This window comes from Copadichromis virginalis, linkage group LG17, assembly GCF_057382275.1.
Source record: "Copadichromis virginalis isolate Kocher_CV1m ecotype Utaka linkage group LG17, C_Virginalis_male_GT1.1, whole genome shotgun sequence".
NCBI lineage: Eukaryota > Metazoa > Chordata > Actinopteri > Cichliformes > Cichlidae > Copadichromis > Copadichromis virginalis.
The window spans coordinates 2,679,663-2,705,641 of NC_140634.1; the positions used below are offsets into that span (position 1 = coordinate 2,679,663).

General features: G+C 41.7%; 1 protein-coding gene across 3 annotated transcripts; it reads left to right on the forward strand.

The window, feature by feature from the left end:
* The first annotated feature begins 1,099 nt into the window (after window positions 1-1,099).
* ipo8 (importin 8) lies at window positions 1,100-23,420 on the forward strand. 3 transcript variants are annotated; one of them, XM_085436251.1, is made up of 25 exons: window positions 1,100-1,499; window positions 3,130-3,211; window positions 3,749-3,905; window positions 4,051-4,209; window positions 6,633-6,789; window positions 7,251-7,340; window positions 8,247-8,341; window positions 8,437-8,521; window positions 9,806-9,940; window positions 10,321-10,420; window positions 10,760-10,836; window positions 11,085-11,201; window positions 11,295-11,384; window positions 11,873-12,038; window positions 12,487-12,647; window positions 12,993-13,118; window positions 13,205-13,280; window positions 13,718-13,843; window positions 14,485-14,582; window positions 14,696-14,791; window positions 15,050-15,270; window positions 15,849-16,054; window positions 17,732-17,953; window positions 20,653-20,782; window positions 22,954-23,420. In XM_085436251.1, coding segments are annotated over exons 1-25 (3,057 nt in total). In that variant the 5' UTR covers window positions 1,100-1,415; the 3' UTR covers window positions 22,955-23,420. The 3 variants fall into 3 exon arrangements, with proteins under 3 accessions (XP_085292377.1, XP_085292378.1, XP_085292376.1); XM_085436252.1 differs by having other exon boundaries at window positions 13,205-13,271; XM_085436250.1 differs by lacking the exon at window positions 22,954-23,420 and having other exon boundaries at window positions 20,653-20,786.
* Window positions 23,421-25,979: the final 2,559 nt, after the last annotated feature.

Genomic DNA, 25,979 nt, shown 5'->3' on the forward strand with positions numbered 1-25,979 from the left:
ATCCGGTTCTAGTACCTGTCGGTGACCAGACCGGATTCTCTCTGAAACATCATTACATCACTTTATAACAATATTTCACAAGTGATTTGATGGATGGAAGCATTTTGTGTGTTTTGTTGTTGGTATAAATAATTCAACTGAATCATGAAACGAGTTTACACGCTGTTCGTTCATGACATAGTTCTGTTTAAACCACAGACTGTATTTAAAAGATAGAAGTAGTCATCTCTGCATTTAGAAACATCACCTTTACCTTTTCACTCAGGTTATTTGATGTATCTGTTTATTCATTTATGAGCAAAACGTGACCGTATTCGTACAAGAGTGTGGGAGTGCAAGGTTATTAGTTATTAGTTAGCTGTCTCCAAAAACTATTTTTGTCACACAAAAATAGTTAGTGACAAAAAACTAGTTTGTGACAAAAAGCTATTTTTGTCCCACATAGAAACATGCATCATGGCAACTTTTGGAACCAGCCTCAAGTGACCACTGGAAGAACTGCAGTTTTTGGAACTTTCAACACAGATCTTTCTGCTCTGGAGGTTTGTGCTGCGTCTCTCTCTAACATACATTTACAAAGCTGCACAAAAGTCTGTCATGACTCTTGTTTATTCAGATCCTCATATTTTTGTGTTGCTTTGCTTCCATATTCAGAACTTCTTCAACATGCTGAAATTTATTTATTATTTATTAAACAAATTAATTATTGAATTGCGTGATAAATATATTATATTATTATTATATTATTAATACTAATATTTATTTTCTTTCACATCTAATGTACAATGTCATTCATTTACGTGTTTAGTTACTTATGTATTAATTTTACTTACTTATTTGTGCTGTTTCTCCACATGTGTGGATTTTCTTTGAGAGACTGAAATTATAGATACAAACGGTGTGTAACTGTGTGTAACTGTGTGCTCATTTAAATGAGCATAACGGCAGGAAAAGGGAATAATCGCGGGTTATAGGAACTTCCCATTCCTTGCAGAAATATTGCATTTTGGAGTCACGTATTCACACTCCAGCCCAGCAGGTGGCGGTAATACAATAAAATGTTGAATGTCAACCGCCTAAAAAAAGAACTCGAGCCAATATTGACAGGTCGTTGCCTGCAGCACTGATGTGAGCGCTGTAAAGGTGTCGGGACATTAGCAGAAAGAACACCGACGTGTCTTTAACAGAAACTCGCCTCCGCTCCTTTAAACAAAATGCTGAACATGTGTCCGATAACAAGCCTTTTATTTTGAATGCTCTGACCGGACGTTGTGTTTTTTACTACCGGAAGCCTTTTCGTGTTTAGGCCACACTGGATGCAAAAGGCACGAATTTTGGGTGCAGAAACGTTAGCTTCTGTTAGTTTCATGAATGTGAGAATAAAAATAGAAACGGAACCGTGGAACTAAACACACATGGATCCCAACCGTATAATCCAGGCTCTGAAGGGAACCATCGACCCCAACCTGAGGATAGCGGCAGAAAATGAACTCAATCAGGTGGGTGAGCTAAATAGTTTTTGGTTTGCTTGTTTTCTTTTTTCGTTCGAGCCGAGGAGGGCTGCTGGTGTTTGTGGAGGATGGCGGACCGTGTTTTGGGGCTTGCGCTCGGCTTTACCTGGTTAACGTTCAGATGCATATATTAGGCCTAAGATCAGCATTTAGTCTAACCGGTACCCCGACAGTCACTGCGGCAGCTGCCCTGGAGAACAATAGCAGGCAGTTCTGACAGCCATCACGAGCTGACGGTCAGCAGCGGGGCTTCCCAAACTTTCTCATGTCAGCACTGGAGTTCAGGACTTCCTCCAGTCCTCTGTTGTTGCTCCTGCCTTCAATGGCCGAATAATAAAAAGGATCGCAATATTTGGCGATTGAGAGCTTTGCTGAGTTACCCAGAATGATGCAGAAACCCACTAATGTTTATGCTGTGTTATTTTAACGCTGGCTGCATCATGACTGAAACTTGAATTGGTAAATCTTAAATGGGTTTGAGCTGTGGGCATTCACACTGTGTAATAACTCCTTATTTAATTACACATGCATTGTGTGATTATATAAGCTTTACATCGAAGCTCTAAACCCCCCGTTTATCAACTATCACCTGCTGGGCAATCCTCGTTTTTTTAAAGGAAAAGAAATCATCGTATCTTCTTCTGTCCTCTTTTTCTTTCTCCATCTCTGAGATCGCACATTACTTTGTGTTGTTTTTCTTTCTCGGAAACGGATCTATTGCACTGTTAGTTTGCAAAGCTATACAGAAAAGGTTGGTGTGTTTGTTGAAGTTTCATTTTAATTTGTCTGCAATTTCAAAAGAAATAACTGTGATAAGTCTTCGATGTCACAACTTTGACATCTTCCTGGATGAATTCATGGCAGGCATAAGATGTACTTCAGGATGCAGAAGACTGAGTAAGACAAAAAGTATTTAACTCCAAATCTTGGAAAGGGGGAGCTGGCCGGAGAGGAGGTGGAGAACAACAGAAGGTTTGATGTGGGATTGGAAAGTTTACAAAGGCCAGAATACATTCACTGACCAACAGCTGAGAATTGCAATCCTCTAGAAAACATCTGTCTAGGATCCAATATTCTCTTGCGAGTGGACCATGAATGGACTTTGACAGAAGTACAAATGGTAATAAAATAATAATAATAATCAATCTCGCACTGTTCAAGACAGAAATGTTAGATGGCGCCAAATTATAAAAACAGTTAGACTGTATATACTGTGATGAAGTGACGCGACAATAAGTACTGATGGCCTGCAGTGTCTGTGGGGTGCTGCAGCTGCATGAGTGGGCCAATAAAAGAGAATCACACCACTAATGCACATAGACCTGCACAGCACAGTCTTTGCATGCGCAGGCTGCAGTCAGCAAAACAGGTAGAATTTTCATATCAGTGTTATTTTCACTCATTCACTCACACTTTCCTCTTTATCCTTTGTCTTTGCAGTTTAAGTGCCTTTACCGGTCACACAGTTACACACTGGTGAATGCTTCAGAGGCCATTTTTAAGAGCTGCAGCTTTGGCATCTTACATTTCATTTCCAAAAACTTTGGGTTTAAAAATGTTTTAATATTGTTTTGAATACATACGAAATTTTGAAGCTGTCCATCTGTCTGTGTTTCAGTCCTACAAGATCATTAATTTCGCCCCTACCCTGCTTCAGATCATTGTGTCGGAGCAGGTAGAGTTTCCTGTTCGCCAAGCAGGTAAGATGCTAACTGGTTTTGGTCACTCTGTTTCCATCATTATTTAGTAGTTAGAAAAATAGCACTGACCTGCTGAGAGAGACTGTTGTATGAGTATGTCTAAAACTAGCTGCCATGGCCTCCCATTTGGGAAGCACTTCACTAGTAAGTATTTGGAGTAGCAGAAGTGTGTCGGAGTGTGTCGGGGTTTTACACCAAACTTGAAAGGTTAAAGATTTGGATCTGCACGTGTGGTTTCTCAGCCTTAAGAAAATATTAGATATCAACAGGCCCTGTGTGTTGGCCCTGCGACAGACTGGCGACCTGTCCAGGGTGTACCTCCGCCTCTTGCCCTATGACAGCTGGGATAGGCTCCAGCGCCCCCCGCGACCCTGAAAAGGATAAGCGGAAGTGAATGGATGGATGGATGGATCAACAGACCAGTGTTTTAAATGGAGTCTTTGTGATTTGTAGAAGCACATAAATAAATGAACAGTGTGAAACTACATTAGCTATATGACCTGTGTGATGATGGTCTGATTGTCTCGGTGTGTGTAGCTGCAATCTACCTGAAGAACATGGTGAGTCAGTACTGGCAGGACAGGGAACCATCTGTCGGGGAGGTTGTCTTTCCCTTCAACATCCATGAGAACGACCGGCAGCAGATCAGAGATCAGATCTTGGAGGGTATCATCCGCTGTCCAGAGTCCATACGGTACATGCACATGTGCATACACCTGCTCACTCAGGACAGCTTTTCCCCTTCTCTTAGATCTTAACCTATTTCAACCATTAAAAGCCCTTTGAATAGTGCCCACGACATGATAGTGACGCCACATATTGTTTTCTTTTTTCTGTAGTGCCCAGTTGACCATGTGTTTGCGAGCCATCATCAAGCATGACTTCCCCGGCCGCTGGACTGCCATTGTGGACAAGATCAATATGTACCTGCAGTCTCCAAACAGCGGCAGCTGGTATGGAACCCTGCTGGCTCTCTACCAGCTGGTCAAAACATACGAGTAAGTAACCTGTTCATGTTCAGCCCACCCACCAATCACGTCTGGAGAGCAGAACGGGTTATTATTATTTTTTATTACATCTGAAATCCTTTATTTGAAAAGATAGTGAAATTGAGGTCAGGGCCCCTTTTTAAGAGTGATATGTGTGCAAAAGAAAAATTGAGTCTTAGGCCAGCGGCCCCCATCCTTTTTTGAGCCACGGACCAGTTTAATGTCAGGCAATGTTTTCACGCTGTGGCCTTTAAGGTGTCGCGGATAAATACGACAAAATAAAATCCTACGACCGAGACAAAAACTGGTATTTTGTAAATATAATAATAAAGATGAATTCACTGTGTAACTTTATTAGCAGCGTCCTCCTGAAATGCTGAAATCCTGAAACAACATGGAGAGTAACATCCTCCTCTCTGCCCCTTAATGCTCCCTGGTCACTATGGTAACATGTAACTATTTCTTTCAAAATAAGACACATGACTACAACACAGGAAAAGACCCAGGGAAGCTGAGTTAACGATAAAAACCCCGAAAACCATAAATTTCACACCAGAGCCTCTCGCGGCCCGGTACCGAACGACTCACAGACCAGTACCGGACCGTGGCCCGGGGGTTGGGGACCACATGACTTTTTTAAAGTTCATCTGGCATGAAGCTGAAGTTTTATAAGAATCAGCAGTTTTAATCTGACGGCCATGAAGGATCTGAATATGGACTGTAGGCTGGATACTTTTTGGTGACCTCATAAATATTGATGTAGAAAAAGATTTCTGAAATTTGTCGAAAGCAGACTGTGGATTTTCAGGCTTGTCATCTGCGTATTTGCCTGTAACACGTGTTACATTAAAAATCCAAGTTACAGGAGCAGTGATCATATCAGCACTGAGGCGAAGGAGGGACAGTTTACTGTAGACCATCGTGTGGTTTATCGAGGTAAACGCAAATTAGTTTTTACAGTTCTGAATATTTGGTGGAGAACATATAAAACTGTGTTGTTAGACAACGAGTATATAAAGCAAATTCCCAGCGTGAAAGCATTCCAAACTGATTCCCGAAGGAAGTGATGTAGGTACGTTTTGAAGGCTTTCCAGAACTCGGATGCTTTTCCTGGATGTTTGCAAGAGATAACCAATAGAAATATGATTTCTGTTGTCTAATTTTGATGATGAAATTTGGGATTAATCTGTGTTTTTCCTCTCCCCAACATACAGGCTGTGTCTTTAGCATTGAGATCTCTGGAAATGACTAATGCAAACCAAGGCTTGTTCTGTTTTAAAAACACTTTCAGAACATTGAAACTTTAAATGTCACAGTGGGGCTAGTCATTTTTGTCCTTATCTGTAGCAAAGCTAGCAACCAACTAAATCGCTTCATTTGAGGTGCATTATAAATCTAGTGGAAGCCCGGCTTATGAAGACCCCATTTAATGAAGAATTCACGTTACGAAGGCCTGTGGTACGGCAAAATGCCCGCGTAACGAAGTAGATAAAACAGAAAATATTAAAAAATTAAATAAAATTCCATAATGTTATGTACATGTATACGTACATATGTATGCATGCATACGCATGCTTTCTTCAACCTCCTCCTTCGTCTTCAGCCAGCATCGCCTCACTCAAAAGGCGATGGAAAAAGGTGCTTTGCCTTAAGAAAAATTGATTCACGAAAGACCCTCTGGAACGAATTAATTTCGTAAGTCGGGGTTCCACTGTATTAATTATTTTACAATTAGTAAAAATGTGCAGCTAGTTACAGTTTACATCTTTGTGCCAGAAAATATAACATTACAGTATGGAAGCCCGTTTCTGCCACTAAAAAAAAGGATCCATAACTCGAAATTTCGAGTTATTAACTGTGACGTCTTTTCCTTGTCACCCGGAAGCTGAAGCCCTCAGGCACAAATGCTACAGCTAAGCTGTATTACATCCAGTCATGAATGCACAGATTGCTGAGTGCTTTCAGCCTGGCTTCAAAAATGATGAAATCCTTGTGTTATTGGCTGAATCACATGGTGTTACTATCAGCAGACGTACTTGCAAAAGCGCCAGTTTTGAGTGCGCGTTGCTCTGCGCCATATGCTTCCGGGTAACAAGAAAGTGACCTCATTCACGTAGATTACTGATTGGCAGAGCTAACTCGAAATTTTTAGTTATTAACTCGAAATTTGGAGAAATATAAGTCGAAATTTCGAGTTATGGATATTTGTCTTTTTTTTGTTTGGGTGTTTTTTTAGTGGCGGGCTTCCATATTACAGTGTAATGTCATTTAAAGAAATTCTCTCAGACCAGCAAGGCATTATAGAGACAGAAGCAGATAAGGCACTCTCTGCTTCAGTCTAACAGCTGAAGGAGAATGACGTGTACAACCTGAAGCACGTTCTGATTTGAACTGAGATCATTTAGTAAGTATCACGCATGTGTGTGCTTCAGGTACAGGAAAGCAGATGAGAGGGAGCCGTTGCTTGCAGCCATGCAGATCTTCCTGCCCAGGATTCAACAACTCATCAGCCAGCTTCTGGTTGATGCCACAATCTTTTCAGTCCTCATTCAGAAACAGATCCTGAAGATCTTCCATGCTCTTGTACAGGTGTGTGCACGTGTGTGTGCACATGTGTGTGCACGTGTGTGTGCACGTGTGTGAGCTTTTTTTCAGATGTTTTCATGTGCTAAAAAGCCAGACACTGAAACTTTGAAATGTCTCATGTCAAAACATGTAGTTGTAGTTGTTGACACATGTAGCTCTAAATTGATATGTTTCCTTCAGTTGTCTTATGCTGAGCTTACAGAATGTGACTGTGGCCAGACTGAATGCTAAGAGGGTGAGAGGGACTACAGTCCTGCACCTTTTTATTCCTAATTACACACTTTTCAATGTGCCCTAAACTCCACTACACTGGTACAAACAGCAGCAGTTGCTGTTTATTCAGATTAACTGTCGTCGTCCGCTGATGTGACTTATGTATTAAGGAAAGGCTCAGAGATGCTTTCAGAAAGTAGACAGGTGGTCGTAATGGAAAGGAGTAAGAACGTACTTCTTCTTTCTTGCAGTATTCGCTGCCTCTCCAGCTGATCAACAACACAGTGATGACTCAGTGGATGGAAATACTCCGAGCCATAATGGACCGAGACATCCCAGCTGTAAGATCCCGAATCATATAGACACAATGTGATTTAACAAATCCAACAGTATGTGACGTCTTGATGCATTCTCAATCATCTAGATAAGGAAATCCCAAAAAGTTGACTCTGTTCATCTGCACGTAGCGTTTTCAGTGGTCACTCGTCCAAGTGACGTCTTCAGTCTCTGACTGCAGGTTTCCCCAATCTTATAAACAGTACATTTGCATAATGACTGAAACCAGGACCACTAGTGAACAATAGGCTGTGAGGTCAGTTTATGAGCTGACCTCCCAGTTTCTTGATCATTTTCACATTACGGATCATTAATATGCAAATTTCCAGATGAACAGAATCAACTTTTACATGGTAAATCCTTTTAAGGTTTGGGATTTTATTTTCAAAACTTGTGTATTGCACTTTAATTCTAGTCACAGAATGATCATTAAAGTACTAGCATGCTTATTCTATGCGCTTTCAGCCCTTTATCTGCCTCGCATTACCAATCAGCCCAGCATGGATGCTTGTGGACTGTGGGAGAGTCACACAGACACAGAGAAACCAGCAAACGTTTTGTGCTGAACATTTGTTTTAATAAAAAAAAGTCTATAATGAACTTTTTTTTTAATTAAGTCCAAACAAACCACATTCATTTGGTTTCATATTACACAATCTTACAATTACACACGTGAGCCTGAACTGTTAGAAGCTTACTTCTGCTGAGACATTCAGTTATTGTGAGAGCTGAGTGGCACAAAACGGCATCATCAGTGCAGAAACGTTTTTCCACTGACACAAGTGCTCCACAGTGTAGTTAAAAACCCCGTAAATAAAGGTTTCTATACTATTTCTAGACGCACGGATTAAAATTCTAATGAATGTGTTCTTCACGAGGACCTAGTGCTGACCATACAGTGTGTTTGTTAGGAGACACTGGAGGTGGATGAGGATGACCGTCCTGAGCTGGCGTGGTGGAAGTGTAAAAAGTGGGCGTTGCGCATCATCACGCGACTGTTTGAACGGTGAGTCCAGAAATGCTGTTAAATCATTACCGAGCAGATTTGGGTTTGGCAGAAAGACCTTTTCAGCATTCCTGTATTTCTGATGTGAATCACAGATATGGAAGCCCAGGAAACGTGACAAAAGAGTACTACGAGTTTGCAGATTTTTTCCTGAAGACATATGCAGTGGGGATCCAGCAGGTGAATATGTGTCACTGAGTCTGTTTGAGTTATAGGGAATGTCCGGTAAATAACACTCTGACTTTGATCTTTAGTGTAGATTCTGTAGTTGATACGTATCTTTGTGGTATTTGTGCGTTACAGTCAGTAAACATGCACTCTTGTTGTTTTACGTGCTAATTGGCTTTGTTCCTCAGCATGACAGCAACAGGTTAACTCAAGAGCTCTTCAATATCTACTTGAAAATGCTATTTTATATTAGGTGCATTCCAAATTCAAGGTTATGTGATATTCATAAGGCGTTTATGCTGTGCCTAAAGGCAGACAAAAGAACATCTCCTAGATTAAAGGATGGTCGTAACAACCGGAGAGTCCAACGCTAACAACATGACTGGGAGCTGAGAAACTTTTATTAGTGAAGAATTCTGTGCAAGTAAAGACTCTACAGACTCTACCTGAAATGTCTGAAGGATATTTTCGGAGGGAAAAGTGAAGAACCGCTCTGCTGGACTTGCTTGAACTTCAGAGGGAGCTGGAGACTTGGATGACTGCCCAAGAGAGACGGGAAAATATGAGAATCCCTGGTATTACAAAACAGAACCTTGAACCTTGAACAGGCGGAAGATAACTTCCTTGCCATGGTGTTTTTGGAAAACATTAAGAGAGAGGTTGGAAATTCCTGAGATAACGAGTTTGAAAATAGAGCACATGAAAGTTTGGCTTCACAGCCCGACTGAGCCACGAGCGCCCAGCCCCGGACGCCGAGAACCACCAATGCGCCGGCGGCTGAGAGCATCAGCCACCAGCAGGGAGTGTGGTGGGGGGTCCCCACAGATGGGGGGTCCTGAGATGTTCCCAGAGAGGCAGTCTGCCCCCAGAGCCAGGAGATGTTGCCCTCTGCTCTGGGGTGGAGACAAGCAGACCACCCCCGGTCCTGCAGCAGCAGGGAGCATCCCAGACGCCAACTCCTCCCCTCAGCCCCCCACCCCCCAACAGAGAACGGGGGTGTGAAGATCGCAGCAGCGTATTTTACACTGACCAAGCCAGATGAGTCTGCCTGTTGCTGTCTTTACCAAGTCATGCTGGTGATGCTGCCGGCTCTGCATTGCTGGGACAGGCTGAAACGTTTGTCCGCAGTTGCTCTGCTTCGACATCTGCAGTGTTGTTGTTTTCAGATGAACAGAATCAACTTTTGGGGATTTGCTTACCTGGAGTATTGAGCAAACATCAAGACTAACAGTTTGTTGCAACTAATCCTATGAGCGACGGTGGTTATTCATCCTGTGCGGTGTGTTATCCATCCAGGTCTTGCTGAAGGTGGTGGACCAGTACCGACAGAAGCAGTATGTTACTCCTCAGGTCCTACAGCAGTGCCTCAACTACCTCAACCAGGGTCTGTCTCACTCACTGACCTGGAAACAGATGAAGCCGCACATGCAGGTAGGACATGCATGAAGGAATATGATCTTTGCCTGTTCCTGATCGGACCAGACCCTCTTATTCAGTTTAGAGCGATCTGAATTTAGTTTCACCAAATACTTAAAGGTACTATTCCACCAAAAATGTCAGGAACTTTAGAGAGGAGTCCTTCGGACTCAGTTCAAAGTTGACTTTATTAAAGAGTAACGAATGGATGCTGACTGAAAGTTGTTCTGTCTGTGATTTCATCATTTAATCATTCACATAGTTACAAATTTCTGCCCTACTTTTTCCACTCTGGTCATTTTTATTGTCTATTTATTTTAATAAAGCCAGTCTTATTTCTCCCTCTTGAATCATCTTTAATCTCATTAATATTATGAAGATTTTGTTTCATGTAGACCATATGCCAGGAGGTCATCTTTCCTCTTATGTGCTACAAAGACGAGGACGAGAAACTATGGCAAGAGGATCCATATGAGTATATCCGTATGAAGTTCAGTAAGTGTTCAAGTATCCTGGTATTAGGGTTGTAATGATACTAGAGTTTTAGTCTTGAATTACTTGTGCACACTCTGGAGTCTCTGCTTAGTGTTGCTGTGGTTCCCCTACTGCTCTGCACAGGAACAGGGGGTCCCCATGTGTCTGTAATCTGCAGATTGCAAAGGCAACAACAGCATATCTGAGTTTGGAGTTTGCCTACCAAAGAAACCCAAAACCCTAAAAGTGAAACTGAGAGAAAGTCATTTTTGGCCATTGCTATAACATTGAGTGGTGAAGGTGAGTGCATGTCATGTCTGGGAATATGTTATTTTTGAGAGTATCCATCTTTGTATCTAGACCTCTATGATGACCATGCTCTCCCAGTCACTGCTGCCCAGAGCCTGCTGTGTAAAGCTGCACGCAAGAGGAAAGAGGTGAGCGGGGGGGGGCATGATAGCGCACATCCACAGGAACCAGAGTGCTTGTACACAGTATGTGGCAACTAGCCCTTTGCCCAGGGATATTGATATTATATTATAGTTTATTCCACCACATGAAAAAAGGGCTCTTTCTCTTTTCCTGCCAGTGTATTTTATTTTTATTACCACAAGCCACAAGCTTTAGTTTCTGCACACAGATCTTGTAAATGTAATCTGCAGGATGTCCTGTATTCATTTTACAGGTCCTGCCTCAAATGATGGAGTTCTGCCATCGTATCCTGATGGAGCCCTCTGCTGATCCTTGCAGGACGGATGGAGCGCTGCACTGCATCGGAGCTCTGGCTGAGCTCTTACTAAAGGTACACAGAGACAAGCACAGGAACTCTAACGAGCACTTTTATCAAGTAATCAGCTTCAAGATTTGCTGCATTTCTGCATGTCTGGTCCTACAGAAGCGGCTGTACAGGGAGCAAATGGAGCTGATGCTTCAGAACTACGTCTTCCCCTTGCTTAACTCTCCTTTGGGTTACCTGCGTGCCAGGGTGAGTGAACCTTCCTCCCTCCTTGGTAGAGTAGTGTAAGAGTGTCATGATGGCTAATAATGTGTCACCACTGAATGAATAATGTGGGTGCAGTTTAATCCTGTATGTATAATTTTCACCCTGTGTTTATTTCATAAAACTAAAAAACCCATATTATGTCCAGTTAAGGTATTTGAGTTCTATATTAAATTGAACTGCGTGTACAAACTCATCATTTAGGTTTAGGACCTAAACTGGAATAATTCCAGTTTATTTGAATCATGTATTCCAGTGGCTATTGAAACTAATGAAAAGTATGCAATAACCACTGGTAGGGCATATATTCATTAAATGAAACTTAAAGATGACCTTTTTTTGAGGAATTATTTACATTATTTACAAGCTGCACTAGAAGCTGATGTGGACTAGTGCTGTACTGCTTTTACAAATTTGACCAAGGTGGAAATTGTATGGATGCTGTACAAACTTGGGATACTCTCCTTTGTTAGTCCTGCTGGGTGTTGCACTCCTTCAGTCCGCTGCGTTTCCATGACGAGCTGGTGCTGAGGAATGCTGTGGAGTTGGTCAAACAGGATCTGATAGATGACAAAGAGATGCCTGTCAAGGTGGAGGCTGCCATCGCTCTGCAGACGCTGGTCAGCAACCAGGAACAAGGTCTGTGGAGGACAGCTGATTCACTCCTGTGTGTTAAAGCTGACATTTGTACAATGCACCTTACCAGCTTGACTGAAATCAGAATCAGTCCCATCACAGGGTTGTGAAAATGAATGTTTTGAGGGAGGTATTAGCAGGAAGTTATAATAACTTTGAAAAGTAACGTGATATTGGCTTCGATTTTTCAGATTTTTTTTTCTCTCGTTTTTCAAGTTTGGTTTTATTTTCTTTCCCATCACAGGCCCAAGCTTCTATTTAAAAATAATGTGTGTGTAAGAAAGGAGACATGGGTATTCCTTTAAGTAGGGATTAGAGACTGGTTGTCATTGTAGTAGTAGAAGCACTTATGAATATTGGTAGAACATAAACACTGATAAGTGCAAATATGATCATCTCCCATACACAGATTTAGTCTCATTTTCTCACTCAATCTTTTCTCATTATAAAGCCAAGCTGTACATCAGGCCTTACATTCGGCAAGTCATGCAGGAGCTTCTGCATGTGGTCAGAGAAACGGAGAACGATGACCTGACCAACGTCATTCAGAAAATGATCTGCGAGTACAACCAGGAAGTGGCCGTCATCGCTGTAGACATGACACAGAACCTGGTAGGACGACAACACAGACTTATTTTGTAGCTTAATCAGGTATTAAGGAAGCATGCAGCATCCAGGTGTGTGTGTGTGTGTGTGTGTGTGTGTGTGTGTGTGTGTGTGTGTGTGTGTGTGTGTGTGTGTGTGTGTGTGTGTGTGTGTGTGTTTTTCTTCTCCTGAGTAAGACACAGATGAAGCTACTTTTAGGTTAAGTTAGTTTTATTTTAAGTTTAGCTGTGATCTGGGGTAAAACTCGTGAAAAACATCAGGGCAAGGTAAGAGTTAAGATTAATGTGGATGTCCACAAAATGAATCAAGGTCAGTGAAGTGATGGGAAACACCACTGTGTGTGTTCGGCAGGCAGAGATCTTCACAAGAGTTCTACAGAGTGAGGAGTACGAGGAGAACGAAGATAAGACTGTCATGGCTCTTGGTATCCTCAGTACAATTGACACCATCCTCACCGTAATGGAAGACCACAAAGAGGTCTGAGGCGCACACAGCAAGAAGTATTTGAATTTGGGACAGTGGTGAATGTAATATTTGACGCATTATTTCTTTTCATCTCTCAGATCACACAGCAGCTAGAGGGGATCTGTTTGCAGGTGATTGGCCTGGTCTTGCAGAAACCCATCATAGGTATGGCAGGTGTGTGTGCACGGGCAGTCCAAAGAGTGTGTTTTGTTTTGTTTTTTGGCGGGGGGCGGGGCCTCCCTTTTCAAATTCTGTCGTCCTCCACATTTTCACACTTTTCCCTCGTCCTAGATATTGCAAGTGTTCCAAATTTTGTTAATGAATTAATTTTGTTATTTCAAGTAAATACATTCCTTGCTATCTTTATCAAGAGCCACAGTGATCTCTAGATTATTTTTCCATGTCTACTCAAAGGGAAGCAGTCTCATACACTGGTGTCACGTTTTATCTCCTGCATTTAATGGAAATATGTGTAGAGATTGCATGTTCATGCTGAGTGGTCTGTAAACAGCACCGAGATGACTCTGTTTCCTGTTAGTGGTGTTGGATTGTCTTTCTCTTGTATCTCAACGATGTGGCAGAATATCATTGTCATTCTTTAACCACTGCAGAATTCTATGAGGAGATCCTGTCACTGGCGTTTGGCCTTACCTGTCAGACCATCTCCCCCCAGATGTGGCAGCTGTTAGGCGTCCTGTATGAGGTCTTCCAGCATGACTGCTTTGATTACTTCACAGGTATGTCCTACACCCAGTTTCATCTCCACTAACTCTTGACTGTATGTGGTATTTTCCTCCTAGATACGTGCAGAAGTTGTATTTGTGTTGTTTTGTCCATAAATTTTCAAATTATATAAAATACGTCTGCTTAAGTTCCTTCTAAACGTGTTATTTAACCTAATTAACCGTCTGCAGCTGCCCAGAAATTCAGTTTACTGTGTCCAACAGGAAATAGAGGAAATTATCTCCCCTGAGAGGCAGAAACAAGCACATATTTCACACGTTTAAAATATTAATCATAAAACAGTTTTTTGTTATCACAATAGCTGTGAAACCACAAATTGGTAACAACAAAAAAAGTGACATGTAGCCACATTAAGACAGTGACACATCAGCCTATTACCATATTTATTAAAGAAATACACATTTGTGTTTTGTAAGTTTGACTGCTGTGTTGGAGTTTTTACACGTCTGTGAAAACCCCAGACAGCTGCAGATGATTCAAATGATTTTTGTGTGAATACACAGAGGTTGTGTCACATAGTTCCAAGAATATGAAACATAAATGACTATTAACTTAATAATAATAAAACATGTTGGGTAAAGCTTATATGAAAACACTGTTGGAGTTCAAAGTATGAATTGTGTTTATGTCACAGATATGATGCCGCTTTTGCACAACTACGTTACTGTGGACACGGACATGCTTCTGTCCAGTCCGAAGCACTTAGAGGTCATCTACAGCATGTGCAAAAAGGTCTGGCTCCAGATGTGTTGAACTGTGGTTCACAGAAATATCATCAGGAACAAACATGCAGCTTTTTTCCAATGTTGTTGCTGCATTGTGACCAGTAAGCCTTTTTGTTTAAGGTATTGTCCATGGATTCGGGCGAGGATGCAGAGTGTCATGCAGCCAAACTGTTGGAGGTTATCATCCTGCAGTGCAAAGGCAGAGGCATTGACCAGGTCAGGTGCAGCTCTGTACCTTTATTTTCCACTTATCACACAGCCAGCACCGTTTCCTTTATTTCTAACGTCCTGCAGCCAGAACACTGAAGTGTCGCTAAGTGTTTCTCTCTGTCGGTGTAATTATGCCCAAAGCTGGGAAGCCAGAGTCATGCCAGTTTGTTCACCTGCATGTTTCAAGCACACTGTGCTTCAAACCACATGTTGCTGACATTCTGAGGAAACAGTGCAATGTTTTCTGCTCTTTTGTTTCTACAGTGCATCCCTCTTTTCGTGGAGGCAGTGCTTGAGCGTTTGATGCGGGGGGTGAAATCCAGTGAGCTGAGGACAATGTGTCTCCAGGTTGCCATTGCTGCTCTCTACTACAATCCAGCCCTGCTCATCCATACGATGGACAACATGCACTTTCCACACAACCCGCAGCCCATAACCACACACTTCATCAACCAGTGGATGAATGACACTGAATTCTTCTTGGGGTAAGGCAGCAAAGAGAGTCCTTTGATGCTAACTACTGAGTTAGGGTAGAGAAATTCTGGATCAATGTTCTCTTGTGATTTTAAAAATTTCATGTTGTGAAGTTTTTGAGTGAAGCTGTGATTGCTATGAAGGGAGGGACAGTTTAATTCAGTTTTATTGCTTTATATATTTATTTATATTGTGATGTAAAGATCCTGCAGCAATAACAAGAAAGTCCAGACGGTTTGACGAGTTGGAGAAAGAAGTAGTTTTCCTGTGGCTCTATATCAGGAAGATTTATGTTTTCATTTTAAACACAAATTAAATAAATTCGACAGCTAATCAGTGAGAAATGTTGATCACTGAACCATAGAGACACCGTGTCATAGATTTAGAACTGTTTGGATCTGTTTTTCTGAGCTTTGAGCAAAGCCAGACTGTTTTCCACCTACTTCCAGTCTAGCATCACTGTAACTCCAGCTCTGTAATGGGCACCCACATACCAACAGGTGTTCTTTCATTAATTCTTTTAATTAACAGATGACAGTTTCATTTGTGTGAACACTCAGAAACTGCCTTGTTCTGATTCACTCTACAGACTCCATGACCGTAAGATGTGCATCATCGGACTGAGTGTGCTAATCGAGCTTCCTAGCCGGCCAGCAGTGCTGGATGCAGTGGCTGCCCAGATTGTCCCCTCCATTCTCCTCCTTTTCCTGGGCCTCAAGCACATTAATGCCTCCCGCCTAATCAACAAACCAGAGCTGCTTGCCCGTGCAGGGGCTCAAGACGAAGACCAGAATGGTGAGAATAGAGCAGAAAGCAGGAGGTTGGCACCAACAACAGAAGAAAGAGTCAGTCAAATTAGCCACTGAACTCACCAGCGCTGAGTGTAAATTAGCTGCACTATGTTTCTCACTCTCTGCTCTACTTTGCTTCGGTTAAAAATAAAGGAATTGGGTCCTTAAACCTTCTCTACCTCTGGTGGGTCACACTCATAAATGTATTTGCTGTTATTGTTGTGATTGAGGCGTCATTCTTTTACTCGGACATGTAAATATTTTGATTCGAGTGTATTAGTTTTCTCTTAACTGGGTTGTCAAAAAAATTGATGCTAAAAATTAATATTGAATTCAGATACTCATTTGCAACAATATCGATATCAACTGTGCCGTCTTTGCCCCTCCAGCTGCACACAGCTGCACACAGCAGTCAGACAAACAGCTCCTCCCCTCACTAACAGCTGAAGTAGTTTTTCAAGAGGTCAGTAAAGCTCACGGTTCAACAACAACGAAGGAAACGGTTATCATGAATGTTAACTTGACCGGTGCACATTTTAACATTTAATGTATTTAAAATGTGTTTCTTATTTAGTTGTAGCCAGCTGTGTGGTCAGTTTTAAAATGCAGGCAGTGACTGCATGTGTTCAGTGAGCGTTCTGAATAACCTGGGGTATTATTTAAATATTTAAATGTTAGGTATTTTGCTGTTTGTTTTTATTAGTAAGTTCTAAAATATTGAAATCATTTGTCAAATGAAAACCAGCACAGCTGTTAACGGAAGCTGAGCGGGAGGTCGAGGCACGGTGTGCCGGGAGTGCGGTGTTCCCCCTGGCTCTTGTGGGCCGCGACCTCCCGGTCAGCTTCGAGCTGGTGGGTAACAGACGTCTCCGAAAACGTCGGAGCACTTTTGCAAATATGTGATGTCTTGATAAACTGAGCAGATATTTGAAGTTTACACAGCTACATTCACGGCTGAAAATATGTTAAAAGTTTATTTTGTGACCCAGAAAGAGAAACATTAAAACTAAGAAGCTGCTGCCACTTTTGGAAACTGGAATTGGCTGGGCCACGCTATGAATTCTGGGATAGGTTGGGCCACAAAGGATAGCAACTTGGCCTTCAAATGTGACCTGCAAAGGATGTGACCTATTTTACGAGATCTTGCAAGAGTAACTCGACATGATCTTCATGTGTTTTTTTTTCTCCACTGTCCCTTGCAGGGCTCCATATTTAACCACTTCAAAGCTAAAGATCCAATGTTACCAAAAAATAAAAAATAATCCTGATTGTGTGGAAATACATAAAAGACTGAGCTGACTATAACTGTCAGCTTCTTTAGAGATTTCAGCAGCAACTAGTACAATGTCTCATTAGACTGCACTGTGCTACCAGGTTTCCTACCGGCCTAGCTTGTAATTTTGTAATAGCTACAGACTAAAGGTTACATTACACCCTTACAAAAAGATGCTGTGGTATTCTTTCACATAGGAAAACTCTTGGGAAGATCCTGTTCACAAAGTTGCTTTGGTGTCAGAACCATAAGCAGTTGGTCTGTTGACCACGACCCACCTATAGTGACTCCCCTCTTCTGGGCCAGCACTAGTTTGTGAGCCAGTCCCCAAATCAAACTGTACGCTGAAAATAATCTCTCTTTAAATCCTGGTACCTCACTCTAAATGGCTGTGTTTGTTTACGGCAGAGGAGATTCCTAGTGATGAAGATGAGGTGAATGAGAATTGTAACACCATGCAGCAGCAGTCCAGCATGCCAGCAGGCCAAGGAGGCGATGATGATGACGACGATGAAGATGACTATTGGGATGACGATGGTTTTGAGGGAACGCCTCTGGAGGAGTACAGCACGCCTCTGGACTACGACAATGGAGAGGACGAGTATCAGTTCTTCACGTCTGCCCTGCTCAGTAGGTCATCATTCACGTGTTAGAGAGAACCTTACTGTTTGTTTCCGGGACACTGGGAGCAGATCTTCGGGTCCTTTAGGAAGCAGCATGGTGCTTCATGGACCGGGCTCATTCAGGTGCAACCAAGATCTAGGAAGTTTCGAGAAAGGGTCAACAGCGTGGCCCCTTCTTCAAACCATCTGTGTGTAGTTTTTGTGCTGCTGTTAGAGAATATTGTTGACTTGGAGGTGGGTGATGCTTCTTAGTTGTCTCACTTTCATTCCCCTACTCGTCCACGCCCTGCTTGCAGTGACTGTGGTGCACTACAGTTTGAGGCCCACTGCCTCTCCTTTTATACCATTTTATTCTTTACTTAAATATTTATTTGTTCACTCACTGTGACAAATACAAGACATTATCGTAACCTTCAGAAACCAGCCTATTGCAACTGCATGTTTACATTCTTGCTCTGATTGGATTCGTTGAAGTTGAAACTTTTTAATATCACATACAAAAACATTGCAGTGGGATCAGTTCATTGCTCTGCTGTATTTATGCTGTTATTTTTCCACATAGTTTGGTAACGAAACAGGATAAACACAGATGGGACCGTCCTTGACAAAAATGTGATTCTCAGTAACTTTTTTGTAAAGCAGTATAACCCATTTATAGCAGCATATAACGCCTGCAAAAAGATAGATTGCATGTCTCCCTGGAAGCCCTAAAGATTAGTTGGAAAACTTATCAGAGGGCAGTTAAGGCTGATAAACACTCCTACTTTTCTCAACTTATTTCGGCCAACTCTCATAACCCTCGTGTTTTATACAATACTATAAATTCTGTACTTAACTTGGAGGGTTATGACCTGTTGCCGTCCTCTGAGGCTATGTGCAATAAGTTTATTACCTTGTGGACAAGATTGCTAGCCTGAGGCCTCTGATCCCACCTATTGTTGAGCCGGCCATGTATGCTCCTTGCTCAAGCCTATTCTCTGCTTTTGCACCGATTTCTCTGCGTGATTTAGAGGAGTTGGTGCTACATGCTAAGCCCTGTGGCTCCCCGAACGATGTTGTTACTCCCCGCTTTCTCCAAAAAGTATTTCCCATCATTGGATCTTATATCCTGAAAATTATCAATACTAGTCTGTTAACCGGTCAAGTTCCTAGTGGGTTTAAACATGCAGTCATACACCCCTTACTTAAGAAACCTGGCCTTGATAGTTCTATTATGTCAAATTTTAAACCTCCAAGCTTCCCCTTTTAAGCAAGATCTTGGAGAGGATTGTACATACCCAGCTGTTGGATTATTTGAATGACTCGCAACTGTCTTCCAATCTGGTTTTAAGCCCTTTCACAGCACAGAGACAGCTCTTGTTAAAGTTATGAATGACATTCTTGTTGCTACTGATCCTGGTAAATATGCTGTGCTTGTGTTATTGGACATGACAGCTGCATTTGACACAGTGGACCACGACCTGCTGATCTCCTGCTTACACCACTGTGTGGGAATTTCTGATTTGGCATTGACATGGATAAAATCATATCTTTCCGAAAGTAGTTTTTGTGTCAAGCTGGGGCTGGCCGCTTCCTCTGTGGCCCCTCTGCTTTGGGGTGTGCCCCAGGGACCTATCCTTGGGCCATTACTTTTCTCGCTGTATTTACTCCCCCTTGGTGCGATTTTTCGTAAACACGGAGTGTCATTTCATTTGTATGCCGATGACTGTCAGCTTTACTTACCTTTTAGTCATTTGGATACCTCCCCATGTCAATCACTGCTTGACTGTCTTAGCGATATTAAATTATGGATGGCAAATAATTTTTTGAATTTTAATGGTCGCCCACATCGCTCTACTGATACCCCAGATGTTGATTTTGGTGATTTGACCTCTCATCTGAAAAGTTCAGTCACTAATCTTGGTGTTAAACTTGATTCTGCGCTTACTTTTGAAGGTCATGTAAATGGGGTGGTGAAATCAGCTTTTTATCACCTCAGACGCCTGTCGAAGGTTAAGCCTTTCCTTTCCAAACCCAATTTGGAAACTCTTATTCGTGCTTTTATCAGCTCACGTCTGGACTATTGTAATTCCCTTTTAAAAGGGGTCGGGTCGGGCACCTTGTCACGGCTGCAGTTAGTGCAAAATGCGGCGGCGCGATTTTTAACCGGTAGTAGGAAATTCGATCACATCACTCCGGTTCTGGCTTCCTTGCATTGGCTTCCCATTGATTTTAGGGTTCGTTTTAAGGTCCTTTTATTGGTTTTTAAATCTTTAAATGGTCTGGCTCCTGTCTACTTCTCTGACTTGCTGAAGCCGCATGTTCCTCCTCGCTCGCTCCGTTCAGCTGAGCAGCTGCTGCTGTCGGTCGCTAAGTCGCGGCTGAAATGCAGAGGAGACCGAGCGTTTTCAATTGCGGCTCTGATGCTCTGGAATAACCTTCCCCTCCAAATTAGACAAGCGTCATCAGTGCAGGTCTTTAAGTCCAGATTGAAAACCTATTTTTATTCCCTGGCTTTTAACTCTGTAGGAAACTGACACCTTCTTATTTATTTTATTGTACGTAATGATTTGATGGTATTTTTAATTTGGTTGTTGTTTTGATCGGTGTTGTTCAGCACTTTGGTCTGCCTGGTGTGTTCGTAAAGTGCTATACAAATAAAACGATGATGATGCATGAAACCACCGTGACACTAGAGCTGTGCTGTGTGTTTGTCTGTGTCTGTAGGGGTCCAGAGTACTGATCCAGCATGGTACCATTGTTTGACGGCTGCGCTCAGCGATGACCAGAAAAAACAGCTTCAGGAGATCTACAGCATCTCACAGCAGAGGAGGAGCACTGCAACTAAGGGCCAATGGTGAGAGACGACATGAGGAGAGAAGTTAGAAAGACGGGAAGAAACATGCTGAAAAAATTGTAATTGACTCGGTGCATGCGTTACCGCATCCAGGGGTCCGGTTCAGCTGTTCAGCTGTTCTGGCCGTTTGCTTAAGCCCACGGTCCTGGACTACAGGGAGTGCAGAATTATTAGGCAAATGAGTATTTTGTCCACATCATCCTCTTCATGCATGTTGTCTTACTCCAAGCTGTATAGGCTCGAAAGCCTACTACCAATTAAGCATATTAGGTGATGTGCATCTCTGTAATGAGAAGGGGTGTGGTCTAATGACATCAACACCCTATATCAGGTGTGCATAATTATTAGGCAACGTCCTTTCCTTTGGCAAAATGGGTCAAAAGAAGGACTTGACAGGCTCAGAAAAGTCAAAAATAGTGAGATATCTTGCAGAGGGATGCAGCAGTCTCAAAATTGCAAAGCTTCTGAAGCGTGATCATCGAACAATCAAGCGTTTCATTCAAAATAGTCAACAGGGTCGCAAGAAGCGTGTGGAAAAACCAAGGTGCAAAATAACTGCCCATGAACTGAGAAAAGTCAAGCGTGCAGCTGCCAAGATGCCACTTGCCACCAGTTTGGCCATATTTCAGAGCTGCAACATCACTGGAGTGCCCAAAAGCACAAGGTGTGCAATACTCAGAGACATGGCCAAGGTAAGAAAGGCTGAAAGACGACCACCACTGAACAAGACACACAAGCTGAAACGTCAAGACTGGGCCAAGAAATATCTCAAGACTGGTTTTTCTAAGGTTTTATGGACTGATGAAATGAGAGTGAGTCTTGATGGGCCAGATGGATGGGCCCGTGGCTGGATTGGTAAAGGGCAGAGAGCTCCAGTCCCACTCAGACGCCAGCAAGGTGGAGGTGGAGTACTGGTTTGGGCTGGTATCATCAAAGATGAGCTTGTGGGGCCTTTTCGGGTTGAGGATGGAGTCAAGCTCAACTCCCAGTCCTACTGCCAGTTTCTGGAAGACACCTTCTTCAAGCAGTGGTACAGGAAGAAGTCTGCATCCTTCAAGAAAAACATGATTTTCATGCAGGACAATGCTCCATCACACGCGTCCAAGTACTCCACAGCGTGGCTGCAAGAAAGGGTATAAAAGAAGAAAAACTAATGACATGGCCTCCTTGTTCACCTGATCTGAACCCCATTGAGAACCTGTGGTCCATCATCAAATGTGAGATTTACAAGGAGGGAAAACAGTACACCTCTCTGAACAGTGTGGGAGGCTGTGGTTGCTGCTGCACGCAATGTTGATGGTGAACAGATCAAAACACTGACAGAATCCATGGATGGCAGGCTTTTGAGTGTCCTTGCAAAGAAAGGTGGCTATATTGGTCGCTGATTTGTTTTTGTTTTGTTTTTGAATGTCAGAAATGTATATTTGTGAATGTGGAGATGTTATATTGGTTTCACTGGTAAAAATAAATCATTGAAATGGGTATATATTTGTTTTTTGTTAAGTTGCCTAATAATTATGCACAGTAATAGTCACCTGCACACACAGATATCCCCCTAAAATAGCTCAAACTAAAAACAGACTAAAAACTACTTCCACAAACATTCAGCTTTGATATTAATGAGTTTTTTGGGTTCATTGAGAACATGGTTGTTGTTCAATAATAACATTATTCCTCAAAAATACAACTTGCCTAATAATTCTGCACTCCCTGTAGTAAGAGACCCTACTGGGTGTTTGCAGAGGGGCGGACCACTAGAGGGCTCCATTCACACCCAGTGAGAAGGGAAGGAGAGGGCTAATGTGTTTGCCGCCTTGTGAGTTCAGTTGTGTGAAGCCGAGATTCAGCGTGTTAGTTCAAAATGTGTTAGCACCAGTCACAATTGCAGTGTTGGCGGCCATGGTCTTTCCACACTCGCCACAGCTGGGGATTGAAACTAGGTCGCTCTAGAGCCCTGAGCTTTTCCACACACAGCATCAGGACACGGCACTGACAGTGGGCTATTTTAGCAATCTCTTATCAAAAGCCTCCAACGAATTTAACAAGCAAAAACAGTAGAAAATAAGTCATTCAGTTTACAAATCTTGTGGGTTTTGTCGTAGCAGAGGGAGAAGGATGCAGTTTTAAACGCGTCGCTCAATCCTGAGCCGAGTTTCATCTTGTGTTTTCAGAGCACTGAAGAAACAGATGGGCTGCAGAATCAGGAGAGGGGTCAAAGAAGAGAAACGCTGCTCTGAGCTGAAGTGTACTTCAGTTCAATCTGAACGATGTCAGTCTACATCCAACCATATCTGAACAGATCCCACCAGAACCAGAGTTTCAGTAGACCTGGATGGAGTAGCAGGGGCTGGTTTCAAATCACAATAACTGCTGATTTGCTGCACTGCTTCAGACCCCCACTGGAATAATGCTTTCACTGGGACAGGTCCACCGCCTGTGAGTGTGTGACGGTGTCTCTGTGTATACTTGAGGAAAAGATCTGCATTATAAATATAAATGTTCTTGACCAGCACAATTCACAAAATATTTTGTACAGTGCAGTGCTTTAATTTGTAACTAAGTCAGTTGTGTTTTGTGTTTGTCTCTCAGCGAAAGTGTAAAAAAGAAAACAATAAAACTGCGTCGGAGTGTTTTTGTATGTACTCTAAGAGCCTCTTTCTCTCTGGGCAAGAAGAGTCCCTTTCTGTCTGCCTGCGTTGTACATAGACTGTGAATGGAAACGAGATCAGAGGTCTTGTAGATCGACTGTAATGTTACATATGTAATGTAAAGTGGGAGAGGAGGAGCTTTTAGTCATGTTGGATTTGTTTTTGTGAGGTTTTTTGAAACTGATTTAAGAAAACCATGGATGTTCACGCAGTAGCATCGGAGTTTTTTCTTTACTATCGTTACTCTTTACCGTTACTAAACCAACATTTCTGGTGTGTTGTTAAATAACCTGCTGAAATAGTGCAGTTAGTCCAGCTATAAAGAATTTAGTCTTTGGAATTGCTCAGTTTTTATTTATTTATTTTTTTTTGTGGATTACTCAAAAAAAAAAATAAAATTTCAGTTAAGTTAAAGAACTAAACTAATAACACTAAAACACTTTTGACATCAGTAAGAACCACAACCGAATTCATGCTTTCTGTAGCTGCATAAGAGTCGTCAGTGACAAGCAGGGTTTAGGGAACATCAACAAAACGATACTTTTGGGATGTTTCGATTCATTTTTCATTCTGCTTTTGCTTCAATGCTTTTGTTCTACAAATTCTCATAAGTTGTAGAAGTCCTGCTCCTTTGGGGGGGACTACACATTGTGCTTCTGTTATGATCTTTACAGAATACTTGCCACAATGAGTCGTCCTGAATTTACTCAATTTGTGCTTTTGCAAATGGATCAACACAATAGTCTTTTGCATTGATTGTAAAAATCACCACAGCAGTTTGCTCTGGGTGCTTTATATTGGAAAATACAGACTATACAATATTACCCCTCTACCAATGCCAAGCAAGCATTTGACAATGCTGGGAAGAAACTCCTCTCTTTAAAGAGACTTCATCCAAGTGACGAACACTACAAACGCTACGTCCACATGAACAGAGTCAACTTTTGGGGAATAGTAGGACTTCTTTGTGCATTTTTGAGGGAGTAAGCTTTTAAGAGATACACAGAGGAAGTAAATACTGAAGTTAACAATTGAAAGCACCACTCAGGTGCATCCCAGCTGGTACTGTAAGGGTTTGCTCACTGTTTTCAATAAAGATCTGAAAAGTTTCAATGTTTGCATTAGTTTAGTCAGATTGAGTTTGTTTCTACTTTGTGAAGATGGACCACATTTTTAGTTATAAATTCAGAAATTCCAAATTGTTCACATCTTTCTTCCAACGTGGGTATGCGCTGAAGAAATACCTCTGAGACAATGCTGTATGTGCAACACTTTTAGGAGATGGTGCCATTGTATCGCTGTACTGAAGAGGTTTCAATGACACAGTGAAGCCTAAGTGAAAATGATGCTTTATCTTCAGCTTAGCAGTTGTACAGAAGTCCAAAGAACTGAAATTTTTAAGATTAAAAATCTTAATTGTGATAATGTCCTAAACAAGTAAATGTAACAAAAGCACAGGCTCTGAATTTTACTCAAAGTAAGTAAGTTTGCTCTTTGCTCCTTGAAGGACGGTTTTACTACCAGCTGTTTTTATGCAAGGGTAACTCAGCCTTGTGCTATATTAATATTATAAAATAATATTAGTACATAAGAATGCAAATTGAAATTCTAATTCTAATGAATGTACTCAGCTTGAATCTATTATGTAGGACACAAGCAGTAAAGCAGAATTTGAAAAAAATAACCATTTTCTGTTGATTACATCGTAGACGGTGACTTTAAATTAAATTAAGATCCCTAAAAACCCAAGTAGCTCAACATAGGGAAAAGAATCATGACTCATAATCATTTCTATTGTGTGCTCCAGTAAGTTTTCTGTATACAGCTGGTATAAAGGTGCAATTCAGTTAATTTACCATCATCATTAAATGCAAATTAATCTTGATGTAATCTGACACTTACCATGAGCACCAAACCAACACAGGGCTTCACTCTGAAATCACCACAGTACTACAAGCTAACCTTTTTATCCAGAACAAAAGTACCAGTATTGTCATGCAACATTTCAACATCACAAAGTTACGTTTCAAGAGGTGAGATTAAGAGAAAATGTCTCCCCAACTTAAGATGCAAAAGGTCTTAAAAGCCACCCTTTTATGATTAAAGTGAGTGCTATGGAGGGTTTCTGTGTGTGATTTTGCTAATACTTCAGCTGCTTAAATTTAATCAAAATATAATCAAACATTAGTCTAATAAAATATAATTAGAAAAGTCGAATGAGAATTTAATCATTGGAATGAAATGTTTTTAATACCCGAGTTCTGACATTTTACTGATATTGTGTGTGTACTTCTTTGCTGGGACTGTTTGTGTCGATGGAGAATGTAAGTAAGTAAAACTGTATTTATATGGCACCTTTCTAGATAAAAAGATCACAAAGTGCTTCACACAGGGATGACAAAGTATAAAACAAAAACAGACAGAAGTTAACAAAATGCAATTCTAAAAAGACGTGTTTTTAGTTGTTTTTTTTAGTTGTCCACAGATCTTAAGCTCAGTGGGAGAGAGTTCCACAGTCTGGGAGCCACAGTGGCAAAAGCTGTGTCTCC

Coding starts and splice junctions, on each gene's coding strand:
- ipo8 (XM_085436250.1), top strand. CDS start 1,416: ATGGATCCCAACCGTATAATCCAGGCTCTGAAGGGAACCATCGACCCC. Junction 3,906..4,050: donor CGCTGTCCAGAGTCCATACG/GTACATGCACAT, acceptor TTTTTTCTGTAG/TGCCCAGTTGACCATGTGTT. Junction 4,210..6,632: donor CAGCTGGTCAAAACATACGA/GTAAGTAACCTG, acceptor TGTGTGCTTCAG/GTACAGGAAAGCAGATGAGA.